Here is a 16,509-nt window from a genome sequence, read left to right on the forward strand (position 1 = left end):
ACAATTTTACCCAACTCATGGCTCACCATTCACTGTGGCTTCACCACAGCCCATGGATCCATGGATCAGTAAGCAGTTCCCCTGCAACAACAGAGAGATCCTGGTCTCCTCTATCATATTGCAAAAAAACAAAACAGAATATTGTAAAATGCAGAGCAGAAATTTGTAAAGCTTTTATGTTACCTCTCGAAGAGAGCGGCTGCCTCCTTCTCGGTAGGTTGGTTTGCAACGGAAACTTATCTAAATAAAGCAAATGATAAAAGAATAGGTTATTTTAGGCATTTAGCGATACTGCACAATGACAGAATCAAACGGAGAACAGAAACATATCTGACCTTTCTCACTGGAAGGCCCTGATCAGAGTTTATTGCCCTTGACCAGGACTGGAAAAGAAGGGGGAAGAAGCCAGTTTTCGGAGAACTGAAAGTGGTTGAAGTGCTCGAGAATGTGTGAAGTGTGTCAAGAAGGGACTGAACCTTGGAGGACAAAATGGAGTTGAGAACTGGGAAGGTTCTGGCTCCTTCTCCCTTCCGGATGAAAGGTCTGAGTCTGAAACGATGACTCTTTATTCCCCTCCACAGACGCTGCCTGACCTGCTGAGTTTCTCCAGCATCTTCTGTGTTGCTGTAGATGTCCAGCATCTGCAGAATCTCTTGTGTTTAGGATAAAGGGAACGTGTGTTTGGAGGCCGAAGACATGGGCTGGATCCTAAATATGTACTTTCTGTTGATATTAAACCAAGAGAAGGACATGGAACTATTTGAATATTATTAACAGGAGAAGATGATTTAGTTGTGGTCTTCTGAATGTTTTCAATTGATTGCAACATCTATGCAACAAAAGGAAGTTTATCATCTCATGGAACAGAATCACTTCGTTACACTGCCACTTCTGGATGCCTGATTGCTCATGAATCCTGAGATAACTTGCCTCATCAAGGGCATACTATATAGGTGCCAAGAACTCAAGGACAGCTGGGAAGAGGGAAGGATCACTGAAAGATAAAAAGAAGAGCAAGATACAAGATGCTGGAAGGACTCTCAGCAGGCCAGGTAGCATATATAGAGGAGATCACAATGCTCGATTCTGGGAGCAATTAGAGAGTAATTAAACAGTGGGAGAATTATTCACAAAACTGTTTCAATACTTTACATGTTGACCTGTAAATATAGGACTAAAGTCGGAGGGCAGAGAATGCTTTACCTTCTCCAGCTGCTCCACACACACAGTGTGCACAATTATCTTGCATGCTGCGCATTTCCTCCTCGGAACCGACTTCTGTAAGAGATAAAGTTTAAAAGAAAAGTGTAATGTAAATCCAACACAGCCAGAGAACAGAGTTACAGAATTGATCCAAAGAATGTCTACACATCATGGCCTTCACTTAATTATTTCCAATGATCTTCTCCCATTTAATCGCAGTGATCTTCTCTTGATATTGCCTCTTCATATGGCAATGATCTACCCACAAAAGTCTTTGTTCGGGTCATGTTCTGACCATTCTCAGTGGCCACATTCTGATGCATACACACAGTGGCTTTCACTAGGGTTACACTTTGGGGAGTAGACACGGATCCTCAGTTAGGTTACTCAGAATTAGGTTTATTATCAGCGACACATGTTGTGAAACTTATTGTTACGTGGCAGCAGTACAGTGAAATATGTTAAAACAAACTGTGTTACATTGAGGAATATGCACTCAGAGTCCATTTTATTAGATACACCTGCTCGTTAATGCAAATATCTAATCAGCCAATCATGTGGCAGCAACTCAATGCATCGAAGCATGCAGACATGGCCAAGAGGTTCAGCTGTTGTTCAGACCAAACATCAGACTAGGGAAGAAATGTGATCTAAGTGACTGTGACCACAGAATGGTTGTTGGTGCCAGATGGGGTGGTTTGAGTATCTCAGAAACTGCAGATCTCTTGGAATTTTCATGCACAACAGCCTCCACAGTTCACAGAGAATGGTGCGAGAAACAAAAAAAAACATCTAGTGAGTGGCAGTTCTATGGGCAAAGGTGCCTTGTTAATGAGAGAGATCAGAAGAGAATGGCCAGACTGGTTCAAGCTGACAGGAAGGCATGGGTAAATCAAAGAACCACACATTACAACAGTGGTGTGCAGAAAAACATCTCTGAGTGTAGATCACATTGAACATTGAAGTAGATGGGCTACAGACCATGAAGACTATGAACATATACTTGGTGGCCACTTTACTAGGTACAGGAGGTATCAAATAAATTGCCCACTGAATGTATATATAATAAAATAAATGGATAGTGCAAAAGAAGATAGAAATAGTGTATTTATGGATAATAAACTTCATTGATGTAATTTCAGCAGAGGAGCAACTATGGGCCGTGTTCAAGGACTCACCCGAGGATCTGAATGAATGCACCACAGTTGTCATGACTTAATACAAACACTCATGGACAAGTGACAAAATCATTCAGTCTTCCCATCCAGAAGCCTGGATGAACCGTGAGATTTGCAATCTGAGGAGGGCCAGATCCGCAATATTTAACTCCTGCAACCAAGCAAGATACAAAAGGTCCGGGTACTATCTCCGCAAAGCCATCTTACAGGCAAAGTGGCAATTCCAGACCAAACTTGAATCACTTAAGGATGCTCAACAGCTTGGCAAGGCTAGAGTGCTATTACCTTCTACAAAGTGAAACCGAGCGACATAGGTGACAAGTGCTTCACTCTCAGAAGCACTCAACGCCTTCTATGCTCGATTTGACAATCAAAGCATATTGGTTAACCAATAGAAGGCAGAGAGTTGGTATAAATGGGTGTTTCTCTGGTTGGCAGTCATTGGTGAGTGGGGTGCCGCAGGGGTCGGTACTGGGCCCGCAGCTGTTTACCATTTACATTGATGATTTGGAAGAGGGGACTGAGTGTAGCGTAGCAAGATTTGCTGATGACACTAAACTAAGTGGAAAAGCAAATTGTACAGAGGATGTGGAGAGTCTGCAGAGGGATATAGATAGGTTAAGTGAGTGGGCCAAGGTCTGGAAGATGGAAGACAACGTTGGTAAATGCGAGATCATCCACTTTGGAAGGAATAATAGAAGAGCAGATTATTATTTAAATGGTAAAAGATTGCAGCATGCTGTTGTGCAGAGGGACTTGGGAGTGCTTGTGCATGAATCACAAAAAGTTGGCCCGTAGGTGCAACAGGTTATTAAGAAGGCAAACAGAATGTTGGCCTTCATTGCTAGAGGGATTGAATTCAAGAGCAGGGAGGTCATGCTGCAACTATTCAGGGTACTGGTGAGGCTGCACCTGGAGTACTGTGTGCAGCTCTGGTCTCCATACCTGAGGAAGGATATACTGGCTTTGGAGGCAGTGCAGAGGAGGTGCACCAGGTTGATTCTCAGAGATGAAGGGGTTAACTTACGAGGAGAGATTGAGTCACCTGGGACTATACTCTCTGGAATTCAGAAGAATGAGAGGGGATCTTATAGAAACATACAAAATTTTGAAAGGGATAAATAAGATAGAAGTAGGAAAATTGTTTCCATTGGTAGGTGAGACTAGAACTAGGGTACATTGTCTCAAGATTCAGGGGAGAAGATTTAGGACGGAGATGAGGAGAAACTGTTTTTCCCAGAGAGTGGTGAATCTGTGGAATTCTCTGCCGGGGGAAGCAGTTGAGGCTTCTTCACTAAATATATTTAAGATACAGTTAGATTTTTACATAGTAGGCGAATTAAGGGTTATTGGGGAAAAGGCAGGTAGATGGAGCTGAGTTTACAGACAGATCAGCCATGACCTTACTGAATGGCGGGTCAGGCTCAATGGACCAGATGGCCTACTCCTGTTCCTATTTCTTATGTTCTTAAAGCTTGGAGGAAGCATTGCAAGCTTCCACAGCCCCCGATGACCCTGTGATTTCAGTCTTTGAAAATGATATGAGAGCATCCTTCAGGAAGGAAAACCCACAGAAAGCATCCAGCCCAGACGGGGCACCTGGCTAAGTATTAAAGACCTGTGTTGGTGGAGTGGATGGAGTATTCACTGAGATTTTTAACCTCTCGCTCGGCAGTCTGAGGTATCCACTTGCTTCAAGCAGGCTTCAATTATACCAGAGCCTCAAAAGGACGTGCCTCAGTGACTATTGTCCAGTAGCACTTAGATCAACAGTGATGAAGTGCTTTGAGAGGTTGGTGATGAAACATATCAACTCCTGCCTGAGAAGCAACTTGGATGCACTCCAATTAGTCTACTGGCACAGCAGATCCACAGGAGATGTCACTTCATTGGATCTTCACTCAACCTTGGAACATTTGAACAGCAAAGGTGCATACATCAGGATGCTCTTTATCGACCACAGCTCGGCATTCAATTCCATCATCCCCTCAAAACTAATCAATAAGCTACAAGACTTTGGCCTCAATACTTCCTTGTGCAATTAGATCCTCAATTTCCTTAGTCACAGACCCAGTCAGTTCGCTTCGGCAACAACATCTCCACAATCTCCAACAACTGAGATGCACCATAAGGCTGTGTGTTTAGCCCCCTGTTCTATTTGCTTTACACTTATGACCAATGATAAAATAAGCCAAAGTCAGCATGGTTTCTGTCAAGGGAAATCTTGCCTGACAGATCTGTTAAAGTACTTTGAGGAAGTGACAAGCAGGGTAGACAAAGGAGAGGCAGTGGATGTCATTTACTTGGATTTTCAGAAGACGTTTGATAAGATGCCACACGTGAGACTGTTTAACAAATTAAAATCCTATGGCATTACAAGAAAGATACTGGCGTGGATAGAGGAATGGCTGACAGGCAGGAGGCAGCGAGTGGGAATAAAAGGGGCCTTTTCTGATTGGCTGCTGGAGATTAGTGGTGTTTCTCAGGGGTCAGTATTGGGACTACTACTTTTCACATTGTTTGTCAATGATTTAGATAATGGAATTGATGACTTTGTGACAAAGTTTGCGGATGATATAAAGATAGGTGGAGGGCTAGGTTGTGCTGAGGAAGCAATGTGATTGCAGCTGGACTTAGACAAATAGGAAGAATGGGCTAAAAACTGGCAGATGGAATACAGTGTTGGGAAATGTATGATAATGCATTTTGGTAAAAGGAACAATAGCATAGACTATTATCTAAATAGGGAGTAGGTTCAAACATCAGAGGTGTAGAGGGACTTAGGAGTCTTCATGCAAGACTCCCAGAAGGTGAATTTACAGGTTGAGTCTGTGGTAAAGAAGACAAATGCAATGTTGGCACTTATTTCAAGGGGAATAGAATATATGAGCAAGGAGATAATGCTGAGCCTTTATAAGACACAAGTCAGGCCACACTTAGAGTATTGTCAACAGTTTTGGGATATTTCAGAAAGGATGTGTTGTCATTGGGGATAGTCCAGAGGAGGTTCGCAAGGATTATTCTGGGAATGAAGGAGTTAACCTATGAGGAGCGTTTGGCAGCTTTGGGCCTGTACTCACTGGAATATAGAAGAATGCAGGGGGATTCATTGAAACCTACTGAATGTTGAAAGGATGAGATAGGGTGGATTCCTATGGTGGGAGGTATCCAGAACTAGAGGGCACAGCCTCAAAATTGAGGGGTGACCCTTTTGATCAGAGGTAAGGAGGAATTTTTTATTTTAGCCAGAGAGAAGTAAATCCGTGGAATGCTCTGCCACAGACTGCGGCGGAGGCCAAGTCCATGCGTATATTTATGGTGGAAGTTGATCATTTCCTGATCAGTCAGGGCATCAAAGGATATGGTGAGAAGGCAGGTGCATGGGGTTGAGTGGGATCTGGATCAGCCATAATAGAATGGCAGAGCAGACTCGATGGGCTGAATGGCCTAATTCTGCTCCTGTGTCTTATGCTGTTATGGTCTAAACTGCCCCATAACTGAATTGTTCCCACAACCTATGGACTCACTTTCAAGGACTCTTCACCTCATGTTCTTGATATTTATTGCTTATAAATTTATTTATATTATTTCTTATTTTTCTTTCATGTTTGCACAGTTCATTGTCTTTTGTACATTGGTTGTTTGTCCATCCTACTAGGTGTGGTCTTTCAAGATTCTATTATATTTCTTGGATTTATTGTGATTGCCCTCAGGAAGTCGAATCACAGGGTTGTATATGGTGACACAATGTACTTTGATAATAAATGTATTTTGAATTTTGAGCTCTCGAGTTTATCAAGTGATGACTGCTACAGGTCATTGTCACTGTAGTCAGCCACAATGATCCTGGTTCTTAAGCATACTGTGATTTATTCTTATCCCAGAGGTCACTGTCTGATTCGCATGCACTGATTGCTTATCAGCTGTTTCCAGTTATCATTTGGATTTGTCGGAGTCGATCAGGGAGCATGAAACAACAGAAGCAGGCTCTCTGGCCCAATGACTCCTCACTGAATATCAAAGATCTGCTTTTCTTTTTCAAACACTCTGACTCTGATCTGCTTTATTCTCCTCACATTCCCATCCGCTCCCTCCAGATTCTGCACTAGGGATGACTTACAACAGCCAGTTAACCTACCAACCTGTAGGTTCAAGGATACAGGAGGAAACCAGAGTACCCAGTGGAAACCCATGCAGTTACAAGGAGTACATGCAAACTCCACACGGACAGCAGCCAAGGTCAGGGTGGAACCTGGGTTGCTGGAGCTACTAGCAGCACCTCTGTGTGAAGGTGATCTCCGTTCTCGCCTCCTAACTTATCCAAACTGAAACCCATAACAGGTCACTCACTCCCCAGTGTACTCAAGGTGATCCGCATTGGCAAGACTCAGTAACACACAGGAGTTACTCTCTGATTGACTAAATAATCTACAGAAAAGCCACTCATTGATTTGCTCAAAATAACCTCTGAGGACCGTTGCGTTTGCTCATTCTCATCTTCACAATATTTCATTCTATGATTCATACACATCCAAAATAAGCCATGGTTGGCTCTCCCATTGCTCGGAATAGCTCTTGCTGGGTTCTGTAACTGATTTACTCACTGACACGAGTGTTTTACCTTGACTAGTACCTTATTTAGCCTGTTAGGTGAGTGCTATGACCTACAGCAAGGATGGCCCTCTGGGTTAGAGACTGCAATCTACACTGGGATAACTGATCCAAACATCCAAGTTGCTTCTCAGGCAGAAGTTGATATGTTTCATTACCAAACTCTCAAATAACTGATCCTGAACCGAGTGGTGTATAAGATGATGAGAGGCATTGATCGTGTGGGTAGCCAGAGGCTTTTTCCCAGGACTGAAATGACTAGCACAAGGGGGCATAGTTCTAAGGTGCTTAGAAGTAGGTACTGAGGGGATGTCAGGGGTAAGTTTTTCACACAGAGAGTGGTGGGTGTGTGGAATGCACTGCCAGCGAAGGTGGTAGAGGTGGATACAATAGGGCCTTTTTAGAGACTCTTAGTTAGGTACATGGAGCTTAGAGAAATTAAGAGCTATGTTGCGGGGTAATTTTAGCCAGTTTCTAGGGTAGGTTACATGGTTGGCATACCATTGTGGGCCAAAGGGCCTGTAATGTGTTGTAGATTTCAAAAAAAGACGTCTAGATTTACTGTGGGACACTTAATATCTTCACCAAGCTCACTCTCCGAGTTACAGTAACCTTCTTCAGGTTTACTGTTTGGCTTTCTCATGATGATTATTTTAGAGGGCTTTTAAAAAATTATCTCCCTTTTAAACAAACATCAGTTCTTCAGCCAACGTTTATTGCCTCTCCTTCATGCTGGTGAACAGCCTCCTGCACTGCTGTGGTCCTTTTCGAGAAGGTACTTCCATTTATAACTCTCTTCATGGCCCCCTGCCCTTCAAAGAAAAAACAGTCCTTTCTTATCCGGTCTATCCTCATAGTCATGATATTCCAGTTCCGACAATGTCCTTGTAAATCTCCTCTCTGTCCTTGCCAACGTAGTCAAATATTTAACACAAGAAATTCTGCGGATACTGGAAATCCAGAGTTACACACACAAAACGGTGGAGGAACTCGGCAGGTCAGCTCAGGCAGCAGTTATGAAGAGGAATAAAGAAATGACGTTTTAGGCTGAGGCCCGTCATCAGGACATCTCTTTGCCCTGCTGCAGAGGCCAGGAAAGCACGTGATACTCACACTGCCTGTGTCGCATGCAGTCTGGCGGCTCAGTGGTGCTGTTAGCAAACCACTCTCTGAATCACTGACAGGAGATCTCCGCTAAGGTTGCTCTGGGGTTTATCAGCTGCGATCTTTGTTTGGTTCTCTTTCAGCAGGGGTCAGAGTCTGCCTTGCTCACTCTTATATAGACAGGCCCTCACCATCAGTCATTCTCTCTGACAATGACCTTCATTAGGGTCATTCTGAGAGTCAGCAACACCGGGATCACTCTGATTTACTTTGGTTTATGCACTTTGGGGGAATAAGTTGTACTTCCACCTGAAGGAGCTGAAGCCCACCCGCACCAGTCCAAACCTGACTGAACAACCAACCAGTTTGGGTAATAAATCTGACTTATAAATCCCTTGAGATCCAAGGGCAGAACCTCCAAATGGAAGGATGTCCCTTCAAAACTGAGACCAGGAGAAATTTCTTCAGCTAGAAGTTTGTGAATCTGTGGAAACCTTTGCCACAGAGGGCTGCGGAGGCTAGCTCATTTGGAGATAGTTTCTTGACTGTCGTCGTTCCTTTTTGCACACTGACGGCCTTTTTTGCCATTTCCATTTTTTGCAAGGCCGTGTTGCTAGCTCGATGGTCAACCCAGCATGGATAGAAAGCACGCAAGGGTCCGGCTGGATTTGAACTCAGGACTGTTTGCCTCGAAGTCCGGTGCTGATGCCACTACATCACCAGCTGGTCTTGATTGGTGGGGGGGAGGGGTTAAGGGTCACAAGGAGAACATGCAAGAATGGTGGCTTGAGAAAAGAGAAAAATAATCAACCATGATTGAATGGCAGAGGAGATCCAATGGGCTGAATAGCCTAATTCTACTCCTATGTCTAATGGTCCTGTGGTCTTTTAAGCTGTTCTCAAAGGACACAGAGGAATGGAATAGTTGAGGATTTCTCGGTCCAGATTACTGACTGTTTCAGCGGGTTCATTCTGTCCAGTTTAGTCACTGACTCTCAGCAGTCTGTGGTACTGCTCACTATCTAGTTCAGAGGTACATGAACGAAAGCCTACGAGTTCACAAATACATTTCATCCCCACCCCACCAGATGGTGTCAGAAGCTGCTCATTTCAAGAAGGATGATCTGCCTTGGCAAATCATCAAAACTTCCACCAGCCTCACGACTAGGGCAACCGGAATCCCAGTTACCACTGTCTTTAGTGGACCTTAGCTTTTGTGAAGTATCAAGTTTCCTTGATGCCAATGAAGTTTCATAAGCCTCCTGTCAGATTTAGTGTCCACACCAGAAACAGATCAAGCACTTCAGAACAGAAGCCAATGAGGTAGCTGGTGAGTGATTTTCAGTGAGATGTGTTGAAGTTACTTGTATCTTCCGATGATGTTCTCTTCAATTTGTCCTGGTTCATACACATAGCTAAGAACGTTTCTACCTCCTCAGAAGGCTGAAGAAATTCGACAGGTCCCCCATGACTCTCATCTTTGTTATTTACAGATGCACCATAGTAAACATTCTGTCCAGATGCATTGTGGCTTGATTATGGGAACTGGCCTGCCCAATACCTAACAAAACTGCAGAGAGTAGTGAACACAGCCCAATCAATCATACAAACTAGAGTCCCCTCCAGTGACTCTCTCTACACTTCTCACTGCCTCAGGAAAGCAGCCAACATAATCAAGGATCTTTCCCACCCTGGTCATTCTCTTTTCTAAGGGAATAGCTTGAGAGCACAAATCACCAGACTCAGGGACAGCTCCTATCCCACTGCTATATGAGACTCCTGAACAGATTTGAACATGTAGTACTGTGCAAAAGTCTTAGGCATGTATACAGCAAGACTTATGTATACAACATGTATAAGACCTTTGCACAGTTCTGTATTTGTCAATAGAGAGCAGACAGCGAGTTGTAAATCTGGCAGGAATGGCGAGGGAGGAGCGCCGCAGGAGGGGTGTGGGACAGGAGGCAGAGTAGGAGTGCCAGGAGTGGGGAGTAGTTGCAGGTGTTGAAACACCCAGCCCTGAGACAGCAGGGAAGGTCATTTGATCCCAACAAGATTACTGATCATCACAGGATGTCTCTCTGATGCTGCTATGCTATATTCCGCAGTCTGCTGTTTCTTATTCTGGTTTCTGCTTATTATTCTGCTGGTTAGATTCTGGTTTCAGATCCCTTCTTTTCAGGTCCTGATGAAGGGCCTTGGCCCAAAACGTAAACTGATTCTTTCTGACTTGCTGAGTTCCTCCAGCATTTTATATGTGTGTTATTATATTCTACATTGTTTGCTTGTTTTTTTTTGTGCTACCATACTCTGCCAGAGCCTCGGCGACCACTTTTTCTTCAAGTGGTTGTCTCGGAGGAAAGATTCTGTGAGTGGTCCCCCACGTCCTTCTCACAGCGCAGATTTTTGTTTACGAGGCCGAGTTGCGAACTCGACACTCAACCCGGCATGGATGGAAAGCGTGTCCGGGAGCGGCCTGACTGGATTTGAACTCAGGAACATTCGCTCCAGAGTCCGGCGCTGATGTCACTGCGCCACCAGTTATTACCTCAACATAACTGTATATGGTATGATCTTCCAACATGGCATGCAAACAAAGGCTTTTCACTGTCCTGGTGTGCGTGACAATACTAAACCAATATTAGATTATTTATTTACTTATTTATTGAGGTATAGGCTTTTCCAGCCCTTTGAGCTGCGGCACCCAGCAACCCTAGATTTAACCAACCCTAGCCAATCACGGGATGATTTACGATGACTGGTACGGCAATTTGATACTAGAATTACTTCCTTCAATGAGCTGCAGCACATTGCTACCTATGGCTTGCTCCTTTCTGTTTCATTGAACCCAGTTGCCACCACTGTAACTTACAGCTGTCTTCACTAAACAGTTCTCTTCTCCAACGTAGCAGAAATCTCCAGAGGCGTTCGTCTCCACCCAAATGTGGTCACCATTTATAGCATTTTCCTGCAAACAGAAAAGGAATCAAGTGTTTCAGCTGTCTTAAACAAACAATATTGGATGACAGAATCATGGTCAAAGTAACTGCATTATTATGAACATTAACTTAATGGTCGGTGATCGTTTCTGTTTGCAATTTGAAGATGTTGCTTATTTGTAATTGAACATGTTGATGAGATTGCAGGATCTTACAAAGTGTCTGGGCTCTCTGTGTTCATTAGGAACAACGGCGAATATCTTCTCAGAGAAGAAGACAAAAACAAAGGCAGAGCAATTAAGCAAGAATCACATAACCTTTGATTTTAAAAGCTAGCAGTTTGTGTAATAGCACTAAGATTTGGAATTGGAGACTCAAATGATTGAATTTTAGCAAGAAATACTGCTAGGCATTACAACTGCAGCAAGGAGGAGGTATACAGCAGGAGATGTTCAGAAGAGCAGTGATCATGCCAACTTTCATAAAACAGAAACACAAGAGATTCTGTAGAAGCTGGAAGTCCAGAGCAACACACACAAAATGCTGAAGGGACTCAGCAGATCGGGCAGGATCTATGGAAATGAATACATAGTCAATTTTGTGTGTGTGTAAAGTAACAAGGGGCCAACTACATAAAGAATCTGGGTGAATTAGGTTGCAAGTACTCAGAGTAAAATGTATAAATCCGCCAGAAAATAGATATAAAGAAATATCAGACAAAGCAAAGCAAACTAAAAATCACTTCATATGCATGACATTGCTCTCAAAGTTAAGAGTGAAGTGTAAAGGACACTGTGGGCCTTTTACAGACAGATGCAGGTGAAGCAATTTTGTAAAATAAGCAAATTTAGACTTGTTTTGTTGGTCTTCTGTCACAGTAGTTGAAAACCCAGTTTCACTAACAGCGGATCCTGAGCAGTGTAAGGTGGGGAACAACAGATTCAACCTGTTTAAAATGGAAATGGAGAAAATAAGGCATAACTCGATCCCTGGGATGGCAGAAGCAGGTGGGAAATGAGCAAATTTTCAGAAGCTCACTAGATTCACAACCTCGGTCTTTGCGTTGGAAATGTACAGACCTCGCTGCATAATTTCAGACAGAACAGGAACAAGGCCTATCTGCTTGATTTCAGTTGAGGTCTGTTATGATGTAAGAATGCATCGAGGAATGGCATGGAAGTGAAGGCAAGGGCAGTGAGGCCAAATACATAAAGGAGGAACACCGCATTTGCACTTTGAAATACAAATAACATTTCAGCAATGAGGGGTAAAGTTTATTTCAAACACAAGAAAGTCTGCAGATGCTGTAAATCCAATGCAACACACACAAAATGCCAGAGGAACTCAGGAGGTAGATGTTTCGGGCTGAGACCGTTGCTCAGGAAGTTCATTTTATTTTATTTAGAAATACAACACAGTTACAGACCCTTCGGCCCAACAAGCCCAGGCCACCCAGTTACACCCATGTGACCAATTACTAACCCATACAACTCTGAATGTGGGAGGAAACCAGAGCAGATAGAGGAAATCCTTGCAGTGATGGAGAAGAGCATATCAACTCCTTGCAGGCAACAGGGGAATTGAATCCAACTTGCTGGTGCTGATGAGCATTACCCTAGACACTACACTACTGTGTTGCCCCACGACACTTAAACTAACGCTTACTAGCTGCATACGTTTTTCAGAAAGGATTTGGATTGTAAATCTGGCCCTCCCCACACAGATTTAAATTAATTTCCTGCTGGTGACAAAGATTAGTTTTATTTGTCATATGCACAGTACATCGAAACATTCAGTGAAATGCACCATTTACATCAAATCAGCGAGGGTTACACTGAGCAGCCCGCAAGTGTCACTACACTTCCGGCACCAAAATCACATACCAGAACTCACTACCCCTACCTGTGTGTCTTTGTAACGTAGGAGGAAACGGGAGCACCCAGAGGAAACCCACGCAGTCAAGAAGTCTGTAACTCCTCACAGACAGCAGCGGAATTCAATTGGGTCGCTGGTGCTGTGATAGCGTTACACTAACCGGTTTGCCAGCATGCCACCCCATAACATGTAAAGTAACACTTACTTGCTGCAAATGGTTTCCAGAAAGGATTCGGATTGTAAATCTGGCCCTCCCCACAATGATCTCAATGACTTCGCAAACACGAGGAAATCTGCAGATGCTGAAAACTCAAGCAACACACACAAAATGCTGGTGGAACGCAGCAGGCCAGGCAGCATCTATAGGAAGAAACACTGTCGATGTCTCAGCCCGAAACGTCAACCGCGTTTCTTCCTATAGATGCTGCCTGGCCTGCTGCGTTCCACCAGCATTTTGAGTGGGTTGTTATCTAAATGACTTTCCTGCTAGAGAGGTGTCACATTATTTCTGAGTACCAGTGAAAGGTTGAACACAAGAAATTCATTGAAAGATGTATGGGCAGGGCTGAGGCTGAAACTGTACAAACACCTCTGAGGTATTGATAAAGCAGACGGGGATATTGAGAAAGTACGTTCATTGATGAGACTGTAGATCACATGTACACATGATATAAAAATTATTGACATTTTAGAAGACTCTATTGGAACTGGAAAATGCTATTTGGTCAAGACGGGGATCAGGTTGAGTGGAGAGGACTAGCATTTGCAAAATGCTTTTAGTAAGCTCAGCACATCCCCAAAGCAGAACACCACTGAAGAGACAGCACTGATGACTGGACATTTGTCACTGTTGTAATGAAACCTAATCAAAGGGGAACGTGATACCGACCATTTCACTGACTTTTGGTTAATACATCGAAAAGGAGGTAACAATTTGAAATGATTTAAAATCAAAGAGGGCAAACCTATGGAAGACACATTCTATATAGCTAGTAGTCAGAGACTGCTTTTGCTTTTGCCTATTTTGCCGTTCAATGAGATAATTTGGGATCTAAGTCTCTGCACCCACATTTCCTTCCTCCCTCAGCAGGTCTTGTTAGCACCAACCTGTCACATTCAGACTAAAACCTACCAATTGATCTAATGCCAACTGCTGTTTACAGAGAAACTTCAAACCTCAACCACCCTTTGCATGTTGGGATGAAGTTACAATACAGCTCCTTTTCTGTCAGGAGAAGGAAGGTGGTGAGGAGGTGTGGGCAGAGGAGGAGGAGGTGGAGGAAGCTTAATACATCTCTGCAGGCACACAGCTCTATTACTTATTTTGAGGCTGACAGATTCCAACAGTGCTCACATCGAACAAAATCTGTGCCAGAAAGCACTATCCCTAAACAATCAGTTCTGCAAACAACCTTTCACCATCCCCAGTCAATTCATGCCAGTCACTAGAGCAGATAAAATAGGAGCACGAGACTGACCGTTCATCTCCTGGTCCCTGTTCCATCAGTCAGTAAGACTGCATCAGCACCATCTCCCTGCAGTAACTCCAAACCAAGCCTCTCAATGTCTGAAAGCTTGACAATCACTGTTTTGGATACACTCAGTGACTAAGATGCCACAGTTCTGTTGGGGGCAGAGAATTCCAAAGATTCTGCATACTCCATGTGAAGAAATTACTTCTCACCTCTGTTCCAAATGCCAGCCCGGTTTAGGGACTGATCCCTAGACACCCCAGCCGGAGAATAACATTAACCTTTCATTTAACCTGTAAAGCCTTTTGAGAAATCCGTATCTTTCAACTTTCACACTTCAAAACTTTAGAGTGTTAAAAACTTCTATCGTTAAATCTCTCCTCCACAAACCACTTATCACCGTGGCAACAAAAGGGCACAGAAAGCCTTTACAAATGAACTGTATGCGTTTTGAAAGAGGAAAACAAACAAACTGATGCACCCCTAAGCATAGCTAACTACATTATTAGTCTTCCTTTTCTCAATCTATCCACGCTCTGATGAAGGGTCTTGGCTCGAGATGTCAACTATTTATTCCTCTCCACAGATACTGCCTGCCCTGTCGAATTCCTCCAGCATCTTGTGTCTTTCTATCCGCGCACCGCAATCTTTGCAGGTTGTGCAGAGACCAACTGCTTAGATTCCTACACTTGCAGTTGACTTGCATAAACCTATATCCTTGTAACCTTGCAAGAGTTTGGCCGAGCCTACCCTCCCTCTACCCACGTGGGCTCAAACTCAGCCAGAGGGGCACAACAACCCCACAGACTGCTCGAGGCCAGAGAAGCCAATGAATGGGGAGTCCTCAGTTCTGTGCTCCGATTCACCATGCTGTACAGCTCTGTGGCTGTGATCACGCTCAGTCCTGATGCAGAGTTTCGACCTGAAATACTGATTATCCCTTTGCCTCCACAGATGCTGCTTGACCTGCTGGGTTCTTCCAGCAGATTGTATAATGCTCCAGATTCCAGCATCTGCAGTCTGTTGTATCTCTGAGCCCTTGACAATGTGAGCCAAGACCTACATGAGTATTTTATTGTTGCAACTCATTACTCCATTCATCAGTACATGTGTTCTTGCATTTTCCCACATGGGGAACCACAATGAGTCAGACAGCCTCATGTCAGTGATCTGGATGACGGAATTGACGACTTTGTGGCCAAGTTTGCTGATGATACAAAGAAAGGTGGAAGGGCAGGCAGTGTTAAGGAATCAGGGAGTTTGCCAAAGGGCTTAGACAGATTACAAGAATGGGCAAAGAAGTGTACGGTCATGCACTTTGAAGGAACAAAGGAACAAGATAATGAGAGGCATTGATCATGTGGATAGTCAGAGGCTTTTTCCCAGGGCTGAAATGGCTAGCATGAGAGGGCACAGTTTTAAGGTGCTTGGAAGTAGGTACAGAGGAGATGTCGGGGTAAGTTTTTTTTATGCAGAGAGTGGTGAGTGCATGGAATGGGCTGCCGGTGATGGTGATGGAGGCGGATATGATAGGGTGTTTTAGGAGACTCCTGGACAGGTACATGGAGCTCAGAAAAATAGAGGGCTATGGGTAACCCTAAGTAATTTCTCAGGTAAGGACATTTTCGGCACAGCTTTGTGGGCCAAAAGGCCTGTATTGTGCTATAGGTTTTCTATGTTTAGTCTATTTTCCAAATGGAGAGAAAATTCAGAAATCAGTTACAAACTGGCTTGGGAGCCCTGGTGCAGGATTCCCTACAGGTCAACTTGCAGGCTGAGTCAGTGGTAAGGAAGGCAAATACAGTGCTAGCATTCATCTCAAGAGGACTAGAACATAATGCAAGGATGTAATGCTGAGGTTTATAAGGTATTTGTTGGACTGTTCTTGGAATATAATGAGCAGTTTGGGGTCACTTTCTAAGAAAGAATGAGCTAACATTGGAGAGGGTCCAGAGGAGAATCACAAGAATGATCCCAAAAAGAAAGGGTTAACATATGAGGAGTGTTTGATTACTCTGGGCCTGTATTCGCTGGTGTTTAGAAGAATGGGGGGTGGAATCTCATTTATACCTAACGGATATTGAAATGTCCAGACAGACAGGACATGGACAGGACATTTCCTATTCT

The 16,509-nt window shown here is 43.8% G+C and overlaps 1 protein-coding gene across 4 annotated transcripts in view; it reads right to left on the reverse strand.

Annotated features, from left to right (window-relative positions):
- The window catches only part of dgki (diacylglycerol kinase, iota), a 233,394-nt gene that overhangs the window by 146,085 nt on the left and 70,800 nt on the right, over positions 1 to 16,509 (reverse strand). For all 4 annotated transcript variants that reach the window (XM_073058951.1, XM_073058953.1, XM_073058952.1 and 1 more), the window contains exons 3-5: positions 10,969 to 11,064; positions 1,204 to 1,278; positions 184 to 240 (exon numbers count right to left, since the gene is read on the reverse strand). In XM_073058951.1, coding sequence (XP_072915052.1) covers positions 184 to 240; positions 1,204 to 1,278; positions 10,969 to 11,064 — 228 coding nt within the window. The remainder of the gene's footprint in view (positions 1 to 183; positions 241 to 1,203; positions 1,279 to 10,968; positions 11,065 to 16,509) is intronic.

This window comes from Hemitrygon akajei, chromosome 10 (genome assembly GCF_048418815.1).
Source record: "Hemitrygon akajei chromosome 10, sHemAka1.3, whole genome shotgun sequence".
Taxonomy (NCBI): Eukaryota; Metazoa; Chordata; class Chondrichthyes; order Myliobatiformes; family Dasyatidae; genus Hemitrygon; species Hemitrygon akajei.